The 18,547-nt window shown below is 44.2% G+C and overlaps 1 protein-coding gene across 3 annotated transcripts in view; it reads left to right on the top strand.

Moving 5' to 3' along the window:
- The window catches only part of DOCK2 (dedicator of cytokinesis 2), a 409,258-nt gene that overhangs the window by 359,979 nt on the left and 30,732 nt on the right, over window positions 1-18,547 (top strand). For all 3 annotated transcript variants that reach the window (XM_045792086.2, XM_045792087.2, XM_087867813.1), the window contains 6 exons: window positions 1,552-1,637; window positions 7,951-8,107; window positions 10,060-10,100; window positions 13,351-13,441; window positions 14,191-14,310; window positions 18,151-18,240. In XM_045792086.2, coding sequence (XP_045648042.2) covers window positions 1,552-1,637; window positions 7,951-8,107; window positions 10,060-10,100; window positions 13,351-13,441; window positions 14,191-14,310; window positions 18,151-18,240 — 585 coding nt within the window. The remainder of the gene's footprint in view (window positions 1-1,551; window positions 1,638-7,950; window positions 8,108-10,059; window positions 10,101-13,350; window positions 13,442-14,190; window positions 14,311-18,150; window positions 18,241-18,547) is intronic.

Below are 18,547 nucleotides of genomic sequence, written 5' to 3'. Positions count from 1 at the left end.
TTAAATTCCCTGAGCCTCTACTTCCTCATGGGTAATAATACATGACACTGAAGTGGAGCCAGTCCGCGCTGGCTGCTTTTTATGCATTTTGACATTTAAAAGTGATCCTCCTTGGGGCACTGAGTGGCTTGGTTGATTAAGCATCCAACTCTTGATTTCTGCTCAGTCATGGTCTCAGGGTCATGATATCAAGCCCCATGTCAGGCTCCATGCTGGGTGTGGAGGCTGCTTGAGATTCTCTCTCTCTCCCTCTCCCTTGCCCCCCCCACTTGCGTATGTTCTCTCTCTCTTAAAAATAAAGGGGGGGGAGCTTCCTTAAATATGACCTTCAGACCTCATGGAGCTATTTTAAGGACTGGAGGTAGAGAGGTTGGGTGAGGAGCTGGAGTGGAGTACCCACCCAAAGACTGCCTTGACCTTGGTAACCTTTGCCAAGGGCCTCCTTCCCTTCTCCAGGTGGCAGTTTCTTATTTAATGGTAAAATTGAGAAGTGTACTCCATGATATGGATGGACTCATCAGGGCATGTTATTAAAACAGTACAAACCATTTTAGGTTATAGCCGTGAAAAGGAACCCAGCATGGCCCTTTAAAATATTGAAAAAACCATGAACTGAAGTGGGTGAGATGCTTCTTGATGGTGAAAGTAGGGTGATAGAACACTCTCCGGCTTCATTGTAACAAGATTTGGTGGGACTGTAGATGCGTGCTCACTTTTAAGTCACTTACCTAGTCTGATCTCTGACCGTTACAGTTGTCCCCAGTCCTTACTTTCTGAGGCATCAGCTCATACAAATACGACAAGTATGGGTCGGCTCAGGGGCTCAGTGTTTCTCCATCTCCCCCTTACCGCTTTCCTCCGTATCGGTGTCATTCCCAGGCAGGCTTTTTCATTGTGCTTGTCTCCAGCAGTCTCAGGCTTACAGCCTTCCATCTTCATGTGGAGCAGGCGGGCTCCTTGCTAGGGGTTCCAGCAAAGCCTCTGAGTCTCACTGGCTTGGCCTGAGCCTTTATTAATCTTAGTGTCTAGATGATGAAAGATACTGATTAAGAGCTAGGCCTGGGTATTGTGCCCATACCTGGAGCTAAGAAGGCATGGTCAGCTCACCTCCATCCCAGAGACGGAGACTAGGGCCAGTGTGATCACCGAAGTATGGAGAAAGGCATGGCAGACAGGCAGAAATGATAGCTGTCCATAACAACGTGCCATTCCCTGAAGATGCATGGCTCTGTCACATACCTCCATGTCTTTGCACACACTGTGCCCTCCGCTTGAAATGCCATTTCCCTTTGCTCACTCTCTTTCTCTCTCTGTCCTCTCTCCCTCTTTCTCTCTCCAGAGCTTACCATCTACTTTTCTTCCCTGTGCTCTGGGAACTCCCCAAAGGCAGGCATAGTATCCTGATCCGTGTGCACTCCCCGTTGTTCCTGACACTGACCCTGAGAAATGACAGGCGTTCCCTAAAGCTTTGCTTAAAATAGCAAATTGACTAATTTCAACATTCAGCCTCCTAACGTTGTTATTATTGATTTCCATCTCATATTTTTTCAGTTTGAAAATGAAATCATCCTCAAGCTGGACCATGAGGTGGAAGGGGGCCGAGGGGACGAGCAGTACATGCAGCTGCTGGAGTCGATGTAAGTTCAGCGCCCCGTGCGCGGGAGGAGCCGGGGGGTCAGCTGGAGGCTGGAGGGCTCAGAACCTCAGGGCCTTTGGAGGCTCTGTCCTCCCCTGGAGATCTATCTGGTGGCTCCTGGTATTGGAGAAACTCCACTTTTGAAAGAAACCTCAAATATCTCTCTAGAGTGGTTGTTTCTTTGATATTCATGGAATGGGGCAGATAAAAAGAAACTTTTCTGTATTAGGAAGAGGAAAACAATCCACCAAACTGTTCGCTTTTGTTACCTCTTTGCTGTGGAATAATTCTTGCTAGTTTTTCTTTTTTTCTCTTTTAATCTTAGACAGATGTTGATCATGACCAACGCATGTAGAGCTCATACAGCACATGGTGCGTGCCACATGCTCTCTGTGCACTGCCTCATTTAGCTGCATCTACTCTCTGATCCCACGTCACAGAGCTGGCCCCTGAGCCCCTCGGGTGGGTCTTGTCTGAGGAAACTAGAACACGCTAGTTGGGTGGACAGGCTGGGACCCGAACCGGCTCTGCCTGACCTTGGGGCCCAGGCCTGAGTGAGGCAGTGCACAGCGGTCAGCACTTAGTCAGGACACTGTTTTGTTTTAACATCTTACTGAGATATAATTTATATACTATACGGCCCACTAAAAGTGCACAACTCAGTGGCTTTTAGTATATTTGCAGAGCTGTACAATCGAAACCACAATCAGTTTTAGAACGTGTTTGTTCTCTCCCAAGAGAAACCCCATGTCCTTTAGCCATCACCCTCCCTCATCCCTGTGGATTTGTCTATTCTGCACATTTCATATAAATGGAATCAATATATTGTCCTCGGTTCCTGGCTTCTTATTTATAACGTGTTTCCAAGGGTCATCCATGCTGTAGCAGGCAGCAACGCTTCATTTGTTTTTGTGGCTGACTGATATTTCACTGTTTAGACACACCCATTTTGTTTATTCACTTGCCTATTAATGGACATTTAGGCTGTTTCTACTTTTTCACTATAAGGAATGAGGATGCTATGAGCATTCGTGTGTAAGCTTTTGTGTGGACATATGCTTACAGTTCTCTTGGGTATAAACCTAGGAGTGGAATTGCTGGGTCATTTGGTAACTCTCATTGGCCTTTTGAGGAACCATGAGACTGTTTTCCAAAATACTGGACCACTTACATTCCTTCCAGCTGTGTATGAGAGTTCCAGTTTCTCCATGTTCTCCCCAACACTCGTTAATATCTGTCTTACTAATTAGAGCCATCCTAGCTGCTGTGAAAGTGATATCATTGCCATTTTGATTTGTGTTTTCTTGATGGCTTATGATCGTGAGCATTTTTTCATGTGCATATTGACCAATTATATATATTTGGAGAAAGACATTGGTTTTTAACCCTGATCCCACCACCTAGCATCTGTATAACTTTAGGCCAATCAACATCTTTAGCCTCAGTATCTCCATATGTAAAATGGGAATAATAAGCCTGTGGTTATTTTAAAGACTGAATAACTATAAATCATCTGGCATATAGCAGGTAAAATCTTGGTAAATATACTTTGCTCAGACACCTGACTCCCAGTTTCTGTTTCCATGTCAATTGTCCCCTTTCCACCAGAAGGACTTCATCCAGGGTTTAGGAAAGTAACTCAGACACCCCAAATTTCTTCCTAGTTGTATATTCTCTGATTTGCATGATTCTTTGATATAACTCTTATTTTGGATTCTTTTCCCAATCCTTTTTGAATATTTAACTTCAGCAACGAAAGCAAAACTAAAGGCCTTGCTCTAACCCTCACAGTGACCCTCCTTGCCCTGCTCCGTAGGCAGAGCAGATTCCCAGCAGCACTATCTCGGCAGGCCCTTCCCCCCTACTGTCACTCTGCACAGCCCTCACTAAACACATGGATTGCAAAGGTAGCTCAGCTGGAAGGAGAAACCCACTGTCTGCCCCTCAGGTGGGTATCAAGACTGACCGTCCAGGGGAAAAAGTGACATTTTGCCTGAGTCAATGTTTATTTTAAAGTTCTAAAAAGGAAAATCTAAATATTGACCATAAGCGAAACCATTTACAGTGCAGGCAATTTCCATTTTTATAAGCGGATGGGGCTCTGTGGCAGTCTTCAGATGATCAGCAGGATTTTCAAATCCTTCCTGAGTGATTATTTATAAAAGGAATCCTTAGAGGTTGAGGAAATTAAAAGCAGCTCATTATTTTTGCTCCTGAGATAGAGGTGTGAATGATTTCTACGAAACTAATCAAACCCAACCAGAGGAGTCAAGGGCCCATTAGTACCAAGGGCTGGGTCCTTGCTTTTTCCTTTGAACTTTCTGAGCCTCAGTTTCCTTATCTGCAAACTGGGGATAAAAATACTACCCAGCTCTTAGAGTTTTTGTTGAGATTATGCAATAGAAGTCATGAAAAGTACTTAGCACAATTTCTGATAACTAGTAAGTAGTCTGAAAATATTAGCTATTGTTATTATTATTCTCCAGGTAGATACTGATGTGGTATTTGAAGCCATGAGCCTACCTGTCATATCTTCCCCAGGCTAGTCATCCTCAGTTCCTCCAGCCCTTCTTCTCAGCCCTTCATTCAGGGCTTCCACTGGTATGTAGGGTCTGCTCTGGGCAAACACAGTCCTGTGGGTACATGGCTTAGGAATATGATGGTGCCTCTGTGAATAGAGCAGGGCTTCCTTCCCTGTGGCAGCTGTAGCCCTGCATTAGGGCACAAGGCTTAGGGCATGGAGTGGGGCTGAATTTCAGCCTTTATGGGCTCTTGCGCAGTCCACAAGCTATATAATCTTACACAACATCCCACTCCTCCCTACCCTCAGAACTGTCCTCATAGCCCACTCCCATTTGTCCATAACTGTCTTCATGTGAAGGTCCCACATTGAATGGAATAATTAGACACTCTATCCTGCTGTATTCCATCTGCCTGAGAATTTTTCTAGAAATGGCAAGGAAGCTGAAAAGTTGAAGGGGACAGAGAATGTGTGTTCTGGGGCCAAGATCCCACCCAGGCCAGTTCAATACCTGAAAGAGGACCTGTCATATGTGGTACCGCATACATCATTTTTAAAGCAATGAGTGAAAACCCAGTTCCATCAGCACTGACAGAGAGTGGGCCTGGGCTCCTCCCTCTGAAGGCCTCCCACACTGAATGCAAATCAATTCCAGGGCAGTGTGAACTCCCTCCAGGTCCCTCTAGGCAGGAGCAGAGACAGGGAGTGGCTACCACCTCTCCTTCCATTGAGTGAGGAATTACTCACCTGGAGATTCCCAAGACCCTTTCTCATTGTACTTGTCCTCTATTGTGGATTCAAAAGAGAGGAACAGCTGGGTGACCTTGGCAGGACGCATGGGCCTCATGCCTCCTCTATAAATTGATGATGTTAATAATGCCCAACTCAAGGAAATTTTGTAAGTATTAAACAAGATAACCAATAAAATGGGCTTGTGCAGCATCTGGAACACAGAAAGTACTCAATAAATGGTAGTATTATATACTATGGTTAGTTTTTATTTCTGTATCTGCCTCCCCTGCTACACTGCAATTTCCTGGAAGTCAGTGTCTTAATGGTTTCTGAATCCCTAGTTCCTAGAACAGTATCTGTTGAGTGGATGGATGGATGGATGGATGGATGGTGGATGATGGAGGATGGTGAACAGCTGGGTAATTGCCAAACAATCTGCCAATCCATCTCACCAATCCTAGACCATATGAGCAGCTTTCTTACCCTATGCCTAAGCAATAGTGAAACTAAGAAAGCGAAGACTGTGTTCTTCTGAACCCATGCTTCACAAAGGACCAATAGCACTAGCTTCATCCAGGAGCTTTTCAGAAATGCAGAATCTCGGGCCCTAGCCCCAGATCTACTGAACCAGAATCTATTAACAGAATCCATTATTCCCCAGGTTATTCCCATGTACATTGATCTTTGCAAAGCACTGGACTAAACGAGTTGTTCTTAATGTTGGCTACATTTTGGAATCACCTAGAGAACTTTAAAAATGAAATACTTCTACCTGGTTCTCACTCCCAGAGATACAAAGTCATTGATTTTAGGGTGGGCATTGAGCTTTATAAAATGCTCCCCTGCTGACTCTGACATGTAGTTGGGACTGAGAACCACTAGTCTGGCTGTACTCAGGCCATGAGATACCTTCTGTGTCTGAGCTGCCTGGGAGGCTATTAGGAATCACACTCCAAATGCTGGACAAAGATTTGTCGCATTGTCATTAGCTTGGGAAACAGGGCTGCAAGTGACTGTCCCAGAAGGAGTCAGGCACAGCTGTGACTGAGCCAGACAGGCCTAAATCACAGGGCAATTTGCATCTCTCATCGAGAGCCAGGGAACAGGTGCTTCTCCCACGGAGAAGATGGATTTGTCTGATCACAGCCACAGTTTGAGATGTCGCCTCCTTGCAGCCTGGTTTGGCTTCTGGGAGGAAATGACCCTCCAAAGTCCTTGCCTTTCTCACCTTTCCCTCCTAGGAGCTCTTGGGACCTAAGCCGCCACGGGGAAAGTAGCCAGAAACAAATAGCAGCCTGGGTAATGCTTGTCTACTCAAGATGCCTGAGAACACACCACAATGTTTCTCTGTGGGAAAATAGGGAAGTATTTGGCTTGATTCCCAAGGTCACCGCTACTACCAGAGTGATTTGGGAAGGTCATTTAACCTTTCTGAGCCTTGATTCCCTCATCTCCAAAATGAAGGGAATAATTTTTACCAGTCAGAATTATCGTGATGATTTCTTAAGAAAAAGTGATGAGAAAAAAAAAATAGAAAAAGAAAAGAAATAAGAAAAAGTGATCAGGGGGCGCCTGGGTGGCACAGCGGTTAAAGTGTCTGCCTTTGGCTCAGGGCGTGATCCCGGCGTTACGGGATCGAGCCCCACATCAGGCTCCTCCGCTATGAGCCTGTTTCATCCTCTCCCACTCCCCCTGCTTGTGTTCCCTCTCTCGCTGGCTGTCTCTATCTCTGTCAAATAAATAAATAAAATCTTTAAAAAAAAAAAAGAAAAAAGAAAAAGTGATCAGTACAGTGTCTGGTGCAGAATAAGTAATTAATAAAAAGTAGTCATTAATCAAAATTTTAATCCATCTGTCTCCCCTTGCCTAGCCTGTGGACCTCCTGAAAGTAGACATGATTTTTTAAAAATATTTCTTATTTTATCTTTCTCCCCATCCCCACTCTACACAATGCCTATCACAGTGCCTAGCAACTAATAGATGCTTAAGGAATGTCACCGTTTTTATTTTTGTTTTTTTTTTAATTTAGAATACTAATATTACAACAAATGTAAATTTTTCAAATAACATATGCACATTTAAATTTTAAAAATGAATACTTTCTCCTCTGTCCTCCTACCTAGACCCCTTATTGGAAGCAACCACCATTAAGAGCTTGGTGTTTGTCCTTCCTGACATATTTGTCACATTTATAAGCACACAGAGATACATGATGGAGACATACACCTCTGTCCACAAATGCTGGAGCCAGAATGTTGATATTTAACAACTGTGTGACCTTGGACGAGTTAGTTGGCCTCACTGTGTCTTAGTTTCCTCATCTGCAAAGATCCCATCTCATAAGACAATGATGGGAGATTAAATGAGTTATGATTTGTGAGACATTTGGAACAATGCCTGGGACATGATAGATTCTATATAAGTTGGTTAAATAAAAAACAAATATTGTTCTGAGACTTAACATTTCTCACTGATCTGTATATTTTATAGAGCTTTTTGTGTCAAAGCATATTGATGTTTCATACTTTTTAATGTCTTCATAGAACTACACTTTGTAAATATGCTTTAATTTATTAACCATTTGCCTCTTGATGGACATTTAAGATGGTTTCAACTATTTCACTGTAGACACAATTTGTAAGTATAAATCCTTGCATGCTTCTGGGAATATTTCTGTCGAATAGATTCCCTGAAGTAGAATTGTTGGGTCAGAGGGTATGTCATTTACAATTTTGATAGATATTGTGAAAATTGCTACTCAAAAGGTTGTACTGATTTCCTCATAATGTGGATGCATACAAGTAACCATTTCCCCACACCACTGCCCACACTGGACACTTTTGTTTTTTCCCATTCTGATGGTGGGGGAAACATTAAATACTTGCTAAACTATATGGATAAATAAGTGTATAAATGAATATGTGATTGAACAAATGAACAAAATGGGCCAACACATGAACCAGGAGAACTTGGGTTCACTGGTGTATTTGCTCCCCTCCCCCATCAACACACTCTTTCTACTCTGGCCATGAGCTCACTGCCCTCCCATCTCTGCCCACAGCCTGATGGAGTGTGCTGCAGAGCACCCAACTATTTTCAAGTCAGTGGAAAACTTTGTGAACCTGGTGAAAGGCCTCCTGGAGAAGCTGCTCGATTACCGGGGTGTGATGACGGACGAGAGCAAAGACAACCGCATGAGCTGCACCGTGAATCTGCTGGTGTGTGGGGTTGGCCACCTTGCCCCAAAGTCCCACCAGACCAGAGTCTTGGGGGCAGGCCTGGTTTGGGGTTTCACTATGCTTTTGATAGGGAGGCAGTGCTAAGGGCCTCACAAACCAGACAAAAGTGGGATTGAATCCCTACTCTGCCACCTGCTAGCTCTGTGTCTTGAGGCCAATAACTTCACCACTCCATGCTCAGTTTCCTCATAGATCAAATGGGAACGAGTGTTTTCTTTAGCACTTAACACATCATATGGAAGGGAAGTGGCAGTAGAAAGTGGTTAAGAGTATGAGATTTGGAATTACATAGTGCATAGGTTCTTATCCTACCTCTGATAATTAATAGAATAGACAAGTCAAGGAAGTTTTCTGAAGGTTTAGTTGGTTTATCTGTTCTATAGAGAAAATAATAGTACCTATTTCTTAGGTTATGCAGTCCAGGGGCATGTTTAAATGCTTACTATGTATTAGTTTCCTTCTCTTATGGAATGGAGTAATCTAATAACCAGAATTTACAGCAAATTAGTATAGGCCAGGCTAACCAGAGCAGCTAATCTCAAGTGCAGTCCCTTAACCCCTACACCACATGACCTGCCAAGGGCCAACTCCTGAAAAGTCTCCCTTCGTATATCCTGCCATACAGTCATGAGACAGGTTGTAGCAGCCCCAGCACTTCACACCATCATGTCAGCCCACCCTAAAGTGGTTTAAATGAATGAAGTTGGCCAAAAGACCATGTGGCATCCATCATATCAATGCCCCCTGCCATGCTCAATGCTCCAGAAATATAAATCCTGTCCTATACTTCCTTTGTGTGGCTTCTGTTTACCCCAAGTGGACTCCCTTTTTAATAGCCTAGATATTGCCATTGATTTTCTGAAATGCTAAGGGGAGTTTAAAAATCCTGATTACAGCAGAAAGGAATTCACTGTTAATAACTCCACCAGGTCCAATTTACATAAAGAGCAGGAAGAGGGGTTTTCCAGGAGTTTAGCAATTTCTCTCTATGGAGAGGCAGAAGTTAGTTGAAGAAAATGACCTTCAACAGTCAGACTGACCAGGGAGAGAGTTTGGGACAGGCAGATCCACAAGCAATTAGACCCTGCTAGCTTTTGGTGTGGTGTAAACATGGCATCAGGAAGGAGGACAGGGAGAGGGTGTCAGGGGGGCTGAGGTCTAGTGTGGCTCTGCCGCCCACTAACTGTGTACCCTGGAACACCTGGAACACATCACCTCCCCCTTTCTGAGCCTCTGGTGTACATTGGGTTAAACCAGGGTCTTCTCAATGTATGGCTCATGGGTCAGACCACGACCTCTTGGCTTGGAGTTAAGGACTCATTTACAAATGCATGAGATTAGGATCTCTGGTGGTGGAGCCCAGGACTACTACTAGTCTAAATGACTCCCAAGCTTGAGTCAGGCTTCCTAGCTATTGCCAAGTTTAAGTGTTTTTGCCTGTGGAGTCTCATCATAACTCCTCATACTGCTGTACCAACAGGAGTTATTATCCATTATTCTCCCTGGGATCCATTACTATTCCTATTACTCTGATTACTGCTGTTACCGTGAGTCCAACCAGCTCTGAATACTAGGTCTGAGCTTGTCAGCGTCAAGCTGGGCTGCCTTTTGTTGTAGACTCTGTCAAAGTGGACTGCCTCAATCCTGACAGCCCCCCTTTCAATACAGCAAATAGCTCAACTTCACCCCTAATATATGATGTTTGAGGTACCCCTTCTGTCCCTTTACAGTCTAAGGACAAGGGACTTGACTTTCAAGGCAGAATCTCTTAAGAAGGGTGTTTGATGCATTCAAGAAAGTAAAATTTGTGCTCCCATCTCAGGGCCGCCGGTAGTAAACAGCAATCTTCCTTACTTCTCTTTCACTACACCTTCTACCCCTGCCGCTCTGCAAAGAAAAACACTCATCACTGTTTTTCCTTCACTACCTAGAATTTCTACAAAGATAACAATCGAGAAGAGATGTACATAAGGTAAGATGTTTGTTTTCTAAAATCCAGACCTGCTGTGTCATCCTCCCGCTCAGTATCCATCCATGGCTCCCCACTGCCTTCAGGATAGAATTTAAACTTATCTTCTTAACTCTGGATCCCTCTGTGTTCTGATTCTTACCAATCTTTCCAGATTCAACTCCTTTCATTCTCCTATAAGTGCCCCCCATACTACTTGGACTTCTGTGACCTGCCGTGCTGCTTTGCCGTGTCCACAGACCACGCTTTCCTTAACCCACCTTGTGGATTGAGCTGTGAATTGCATCTGCATTTGTTGAAGTCTGGCACATGAGGCCCAAGTCCAGGGTTTATGAAGCATGTAGTTAGACCATTGGCCAGCCCAGTTTCAAAGGGAAAAAAATACCAAGACGCATGATACCTGCTTCCTTGTAGGCATTTAAAAGATATTTATTTGAATATATCATGAAGGGGTTTTTGGGGGGACATTAGCCTGGAGCAAAAAACTCCCTTGCCAATTTTTCTCAGAATCTCATATTTTTTTTCCTACAAAGTTTTTTTATTGTTATTTTTACTCATTACAAAAATAATGCATACTTATTACCAAAACAACAGCAACAAAAAGCTCATAAAATATAGACAAAACCAAAAGAAATGACATAAACTCCCATAATCCATACATACTCTCAGACCCTTTTATATTTATATATAGATAGAATTCTATGCCTGCATATTTTTTACAAAAATTAGATCATATTGCTCATAATTTATTCTATGCTTGACAAGAATTCCATGTCAACAGATGAATTTCAACATCATTTTTAATGAAACTATAAAATTCTTTTTCCAGAATATACCATAATTTATATAGCCAATCCTATATTGTTGAACATTTAGATTGTTTCCAACTTTTTTCTATTGTAAATAGCACAACGACAAAATTCTTGGACGTACGTCTTATGTGTTCAACATATATCTTGCACATATCCTCATGAGACAAGAGCCCACAAAGAGAAATTGATCAGAAGATTAACAAGTGTTTTCAAGTCTTTTGATCCATTCTGTCAAAGGCCAGGGACTCCAAGTCTAAACCTACTCTGCTATTATTGCAGATATTTTTAGGTTCTTAGTTTAGCATTATTCCAGGAATAGGAACTATCATTTGGATAAAAGATCATTCCATAGGCTGGCCTAAGCTTAAATAGTATTTATAACATCGCTAGACAGGACTTACTATAGTAGTGCAAAGCTTTGGAGTCCAAAGGACCTGGGGTCTTCACCTTGTCTTCTCGGTGACCCTGGATAAGATCACTCAGTCTCTCTGGGCTGAGGTTTCCCCTTACAGAATGTTTCCATTCTACCTTCTGTTTTGAGGGTTAAATGAGATGCTATAGGTAAAGTGTCTAGCACATGGATCCATCCCTCCAACCTCTTTTCTCTCCTTCCCATTTTAGAAACACAGATGGCAAGCCCCAGATCTCCATAAGCTCTGGAGATTTGAGTTCTGTTGTAATCTAGGAAAACCACATTTGCCTAAACCAAACAATGTAACAGGATATAGTCTGGAAACCTGTTCTGTTTGGCAGGCATAGTATTTAAAAACATTTTTAAATTGGTTGCCAAAATTTGAAAATCTAGAGATTTTATATAAAAATAAAAATTTCCCTCTTCTAAAAAACTCAGAAGGTGTGGCAACACCGGGCCCTCCTCCTGTCCTGACAAAACTGGAGTACTCTGGTCATGACATCGTCTCCGTTCCCCGTTGAACTTCACCCTGCCTACCTCACTCAAGCTGCCCATCTGGCCTGCGTAGGTGTTTGAGCTTGAATCCCTGGTCAGGTCAAGCAGGGTGTTTTCCTTTGGGCTCTACAGTAGATCCCCAAATCCTTGAGTTGGCAAAGGAGAGAAGAGGGTGCCTTGGTTGACCAGGGAGCTGAAAGTAGCTGGAAATCTGTTCCTCTGGCTGCTCTCTTAAAGGTTTTTGCAACCAGCCATCTAGGGATTAAGGGACCAAGGATGGCCAGGAGGATATAAGGTAGGATTCAGCCATGCACATAGAAAACCTCTAAAGAAACCTTTAGAGACCTCTGAAGGAAGAACACAAGCTCAACACTCCCCGCGTGCAAGCCACGTGTAATTTCGCTGATAACTCTGAATGATGAGAAGAAAAGTGAAGGACAAGAGTGGATAGTCATGACTATGGAGGCAGAAATTGCTGATGTTGAAACCCAGTTCTACCTATTTGTTGCTCTGACTACTTTAACATAAATCTCAGTAGTCTTATCTATAAAGGGATGATTGGGAGGATGAATTGATATAATACATAAAGTACCCATTTGTTGAATGAATGAAAGAGCAAATCTTTCTACCTGGGATGTTCATTCCTCATTCATCCCCTTACTTTTAGATCCTAGCCTAACTGCCGTGCAATGGAAACTTTTCTAGAAGTCCCTCCTCTCCCCACCTAAATGAATCCTGTTCTCATAGTACCACGGAACTCTCCTTCACAACGTAGATCACAACTGTATTTTTACAATGTAAAGTCATCCCAGGGTTCAGTACTGGAACTTCACATTGCAAAGGGAGAGAAAGTGGGAATGTGGTTATAGTTGAATTATATATTCTCCCTACTGACAGCTCAGGGTCTCTACATGAATATTCAATCTTGAGGCCCTGATCCACTTCCTTTACCAGAAAATGCACTTCTTTTATACCAAGAGAACACTGAAGAGAGGGTAAGAGCTGTCCTTTATAGTGCTGTGGCTTGTTCATTCTCCTGGAATGGTACAATGTTCAGAGCACAGGCTCAGGAGACAATTAGCCTGGATCACGTTCCAGCTCTGCCAATTTTTAGCACAAGACTTCTGATGAAATGTTCATTTCCTCTTCCTTAATTTCCCTTACTTGTCATATTGCATTGGCCAGACTCTTCAGTATCAAGTGTCATACTGGCTGGGATGATACTTAAATTCTCCAGGCCATAGTTTTCTTATCTGGAAGTGAGAATTCTCAATAAACCCATCTCCCAGAGTTGCCATGAGGATTAAATGATCTAAGGCTTTCAAAATACTTAGCTTGTTACCTGTCACACACAAAATATCCCACTAACACTAAGGGCTGCTGTCATCACCCATGTAGGGGAAGCTGATTATTGGAGACGAGGACTCCTTTGTGATCCTAAGTGGTGCCTAGTTGTTCTATGTGACTCCCACCTGGCCCTCCCTCCTACCTCCTTATCACTGAACCTGGTAACCTAGCATATTTCTCTGCATAGGTACCTGTACAAACTCCGTGATCTTCACTTGGACTGTGACAATTACACAGAGGCTGCCTACACACTCCTTCTCCACACCTGGCTTCTCAAGGTACTGCCCTTCCAGTGAAAGTGATTTGTTCTAGGATCTCTATGGGGCGCTCATAGCAAATTGAAGTTAAGAAAGAAAAAGAGAAAGAGAGAAAGGAAAGAAAGAGAGAAAGAGAGGTAGAAAGTGAGGGAGAAAGAGAAAAACAGGAAAGGAAGAGAAAAGGAAAAGAAAGGAAAGCAAGGCAAGACAAGGCAAGGCAAAAGAATTAGCCAATAAATTTTGTTTTGCTGTGTCCCCAAACTCTTGACCTGGCCAGTTACTTTTCTGCACTTCTTTGCCTGGTCACATAAGGTTTCAAGTGACTTTCATATTTAGCGACAACGATAACCCCCCGAGATATGTTTTATGTTTTATATAACATCCAAACATCAACTATAAATTATTATCATGCCCAGTGAGCAGTTTTCCTTCTCTTGAAAACAGTATTGTAACTGGACCACATCTAAAGGATTTCCTTTCGCTTTTGAAAACCTGGGGCCATGTCTTACAGGGGTTCAGAGAAAATCCCTACCAGCCATACCCATGAGCCAAGAGAGAGTCAAAGAAGTACCACTTGGCAAAAATCAGGAGGCACTTCCCAAAAGGATACTGCAGCCCAGCATTTCTCTGACTGACCACTCATACCCGGGGTGGCGGGCAAGCTGGCAGAGGTGTTTGCAGGGCTTCCTCTTGCTTCTCGTTAGTGAGGAAGACACCTGCCTTTGGCTGCCTCTCAACCCCGGGTGACTTCATGAGTCTTTTCTCCTCAGTGGTCGGATGAGCAGTGCGCATCGCAGGTCATGCAGACAGGCCAGCAGCACCCCCAGACTCACCGACAGCTGAAGGAGACGCTCTATGAGATCATCATAGGCTACTTTGACAAAGGAAAGGTAATTTGTCCCTGTCCTTCTTCTCTCTGTGGGGACCTTAGCTATGGGGAAGGGTGAGTCCTTCCTATACTCTGCACCCCATCTGTCTACATGTCTGGTCAGCTGTCCCTCCCAATTCTAAGTCTGATCACTTGGCTCCACCTTCTCACCACCTCGATTCAGGCCTCATCATCGTTCACTTGGATGCTCAGTGGGGTCCAAGCAATCTTCCTGATTCCTCTGTTGCCTCCAACAGATCATCCTTCATTCAGGAAATGGGGATCACAAAAATAATATTGGATCTCACCATTCTCCTGCTTACAGTCATCTCCATGGGTTCCCCCATTCCATTAGAATGATTACACAATCCTGCTCATGACCTGTGAGGGCCCACATGAGCTGTTCTCTCATTTCATCCCTGCCAGCTCCCCCATGTTGTATGCCAAGCTCCTTTCCACACCAGGGTCTTTGCACTTGCTTTTCCCACCGTAGAACATTTTTCCCTCCGTAGCTTTCCATGGCAGGCTCCTTCTCACAGCTCAGAGCTTTGCTCAGACATCGTGTCCTCGAGGACACCTTCTGGGACTAACTTCAATAAAACAGCATTTTAGAATGCCATGAACACAGAGACTTGTCTTGTCCACAGCTGAATGCCCAGTGGTTAGCACAGAGCCTGACATACAGGGCCAAATAAATATATGTTGAATAAGTGAATGAATTGCATGACTGAATGACACTATGATGCCATCATTGATCTTCAAACAGTTAAGGACGAAGTGTTTGGTTGGGTTTGGTCAGGAGATTAGGCAGACCGAGTGCTACCCATCTTCCAGTCTCCAGTGAAGCTTCAGGAAGCACCAACCCAAATGCACCCGTTCATCCTATAGGAGATGTGGCATGTGCACTAACTGCTCAGTCTCCAGAGTCGGCCCAGTTTCAAACCTTGCTCCTCTACTACCTACAGTTCCCTTGACCTCTTAGAGACTCCAGTTCCCACCCAAGATAGTGATACTAATAATACGTACTTCCTAGTGGTATTGTGAAAATTAGGAGAGAGAGTGCATGTCAAACAACTATCATAGGACCTGGTACATCGTCCTATCTTCTTAAATTTTAGCTCTCATCCTTACCCCACTCTGCCTTCAAGGCCCCAGTGAACTGGCCACTTCCTCCATCAAACCTTTCTTGAGTCCTCCAGTTTACCGCCAGCCCTGTCTCTCCTCTGAATTACAAGGTCTCTTACAGCTTATCAGGACATAATTTAATGGACTTAATTTTGGTCTGTTCTGTCACTGCAGTTCATTGTATCTGTCTTAGCCTGATCTCCCCACCTTCCCTGGAAAGACAAAATGAGGTAATGTCTATAGAAGGGCTTATAAATTCCCAGGAGTTGAGCAGTTAGAGAACACTGTTTTTATAATTTACAATTATAAGCCTCTTGAGGGCAGAGAGTCTGCCACTGCTGGAACCTTCTGCCCTGTTGGCATCAAGTCGAGATTACTATTTGTTTATAGCTGATTCAGTCCATCCCACTGTGAAAGCCCCAAAAGTACATGTGGAGCTTTGTCCTCTGCAAAGTATCCAGTTCAACTTTCCCTGCGCTGAGTAGAGAGGAAAAAGACGTCATCCCTCATCTCCAGCTGCTTATCATCTAGTTGGCAAAACAGACATGCCGATCATAATCTTTTTTGCATACCACCCTTTGATGTTGTACAATAACGGAGGATGAGGGAGGGAAAGGTAGTGCCAAGGTACTTTGGGAGCAGAGAGGAGAGAACAGATGGGTATAGCTCACTCTGCTAGCCACTGCTGTGGAAGCTTCCAGAATGAAGCCCAAACTCTTTAGCATCCCTTTACCTTCCTTTCCCCACACCTCCCCTCATGGAGATTTACTGCTCCAGACACACACAATGGCTTTCTACTCTATAAGTCCACCTGTCATACTTGGTGGACTCCTCTACATCCCTCAAAACCCAACTCTCACATCTAATTATGTGTATGCTTTACCCACTTATGTTTCATGGAAGAGACTGTGTCTTCCCCATATTTATGTCTGTTCCATCACTGTATACCATACCATGCCGAGAAACCAGCAGGTGCTCCATAGGAAATATATGAGATTCCTCAGTTATATACTGAGGAGCAGTGACTGTCAGAGGTCAGACTCAGGAGGAAATCCCAAAGTATCTGACTCCCTCCCTGGCCCCTTAGTGGTCTCGTAACACATGGGGAGAGCCTTTCTGGCATGTTACGGTAGGAAGTTGGCAAATACCTACACATGAGCCAAACAGACCCCTGACCCAGCCCAGGGACATTACCACCGTCTTCTTGTCAGGCTGACGAGAAGGAAAGCCCCCGCCAGTCTGGCCTGTGGAGTTGGTTCCTCCTGGCACATAAAGCATTTTTATGCTGCTCACTAAGTTGTCCACGGGTTTACAGCCGTGGCTCCTCCACTCGGCGCTTGCTTTTATTTATTTTTATGCTTGGATGCAGAGAGAGCATTTTTGCTACAAAGCACACTACGTTTTGGCAACCTCCCCTTTCTCCTTCCCCACCTCCCCTAGCTTCTCCATTTAGATGCATTTTCCATTTAAAACTGAATATGAAATGTGATGGGTGTCCCTTGAGATTGCCAGGTTTCCAGCCCACTCTGCATCTCCCCCGCCTCTCTGCAGAGGCTCCCGACCTCCTTCAGTCTAAGATGGAGGGATGATCTACTGGATTCAGCCTAAGACAGAGCAGAGGAAAAGGAAAATCCCCTATATCCACGGTTTGTTTTTACAGAATTTTTTTTTTCAAATGGAAAAGACCTATTTACAAAAAGTTTGTTTTTTTTTGTTTGTTTGGTTTTTTTTTTTTTTTTTTTTTTTTTTTTTTTTTTTTTTGAGAAAGGGATTCGGGGGCAGAGGGAGAGGAAGAGAGAATTTTAAGCAAGCTTCATGTCCAGTGTGGAACCCAACATGGGACTCGATCTGATGACCCTGAGATCACGAACTGAGCTGAAATCAATAGTCAGACGCTTAACCAGTGAGCCATCCAGGTGCCCCTTACAGAAAGTTCTAATCACTCTTTTTTTTTTCTTCTTCTTCTTTTTTTTTTAAGATTTTATTTATTTATTTGACAGAGAGACAGCCAGTGAGAGAGGGAATACAAGCAGCGGGAATGGGAGAGAAAGAAGCAGGCTCCCAGCAGAGCAGAGAGCCCAACGCGGGGCTCAATCCCAGGACCCTGGGATCACGCCCTGAGCCGAAGGCAGACGCTTAACAACTGAGCCATCCAGGCGCCCCTAATCACTCTTTTTATACTCTAGTACCAATTCCATCTCCACCTCTATGCAGCCCCCTGCCCACTCATACACTCCAAATAACCCCATTAAGAAGTGACAGGTATAAAATTTCAGTTATGCAAAATGAGTAAGTTCTAGAGACCTGCTGTACAACATAGGTCCATAGTTGACAAACCTCGGGTCACACCCAGGTGTGCGTCCTAGCCCAGCTTTTGGTTGGACATGTGACCTGAGACAGTGTTTCTGCCTGTCTGGACCTCCATTTCTCACCTGGGAACTGCAAATGTTACCAGTCACCTCCCAGAGCAGTTGTGAAGACCCAGAGAGCATGCGAATAAAGTATTTAGCTTCATCTCTGGCTGCTCCATTATTTGTCACAAAACTAGAGTGAGGGGCAGAGGAAGGGTCATGCTCCCTGGGAAGTACCTGGCTCCCTGTGCGTGGGGCCAGGCCTGGGTCTGAGTGAGGCTTACAGTGCAGTCCCAGGAGGCAAGCTGCCTCAAGTCTCTTCCTCAGTAAGGGTTCTACAAGCCTGGAGGTGCCTCCTAACCTTTGTGTCCATGACCTTCTTACAGATGTGGGAAGAAGCCATCAGTCTGTGCAAGGAGCTGGCAGAACAGTACGAGATGGAGATCTTCGACTATGAGCTCCTGAGCCAGAACCTGGTAAGGCTGGGTGCCCAGGGTCTCGGGCTCCCCTGAGAGGTGGGGAAGAGGAAGTGGGAGGCCAGGTGGGGTCAAGACAAAAGAAAAGGCCTGGAAGTAGGGCCTGAGTTGAGGAAGGCTGCTGAAAGCCTTCCTTCCAGTTAGGAATATATCCAGAGGGAGGTATTCTGGGAAAACTCATCAGCGACAGTTTCCCGGATGGAGTGGTAAGTACCTGCTTGGCACTGGGGCTGCTGCTGCTGTTGCATACCCAATAAACACTGTGCTACATTTGCAGTAAAAGTCCCACAAATCACCAAGCCAATTA

Source organism: Ursus americanus, chromosome 15 (genome assembly GCF_024610735.1).
Source record: "Ursus americanus isolate L20-20 chromosome 15, mUrsAme1.1.p, whole genome shotgun sequence".
NCBI lineage: Eukaryota > Metazoa > Chordata > Mammalia > Carnivora > Ursidae > Ursus > Ursus americanus.
Note: the sequence above shows the minus strand (reverse complement) of the source record. Positions and strands in the feature narration are given on the sequence as shown.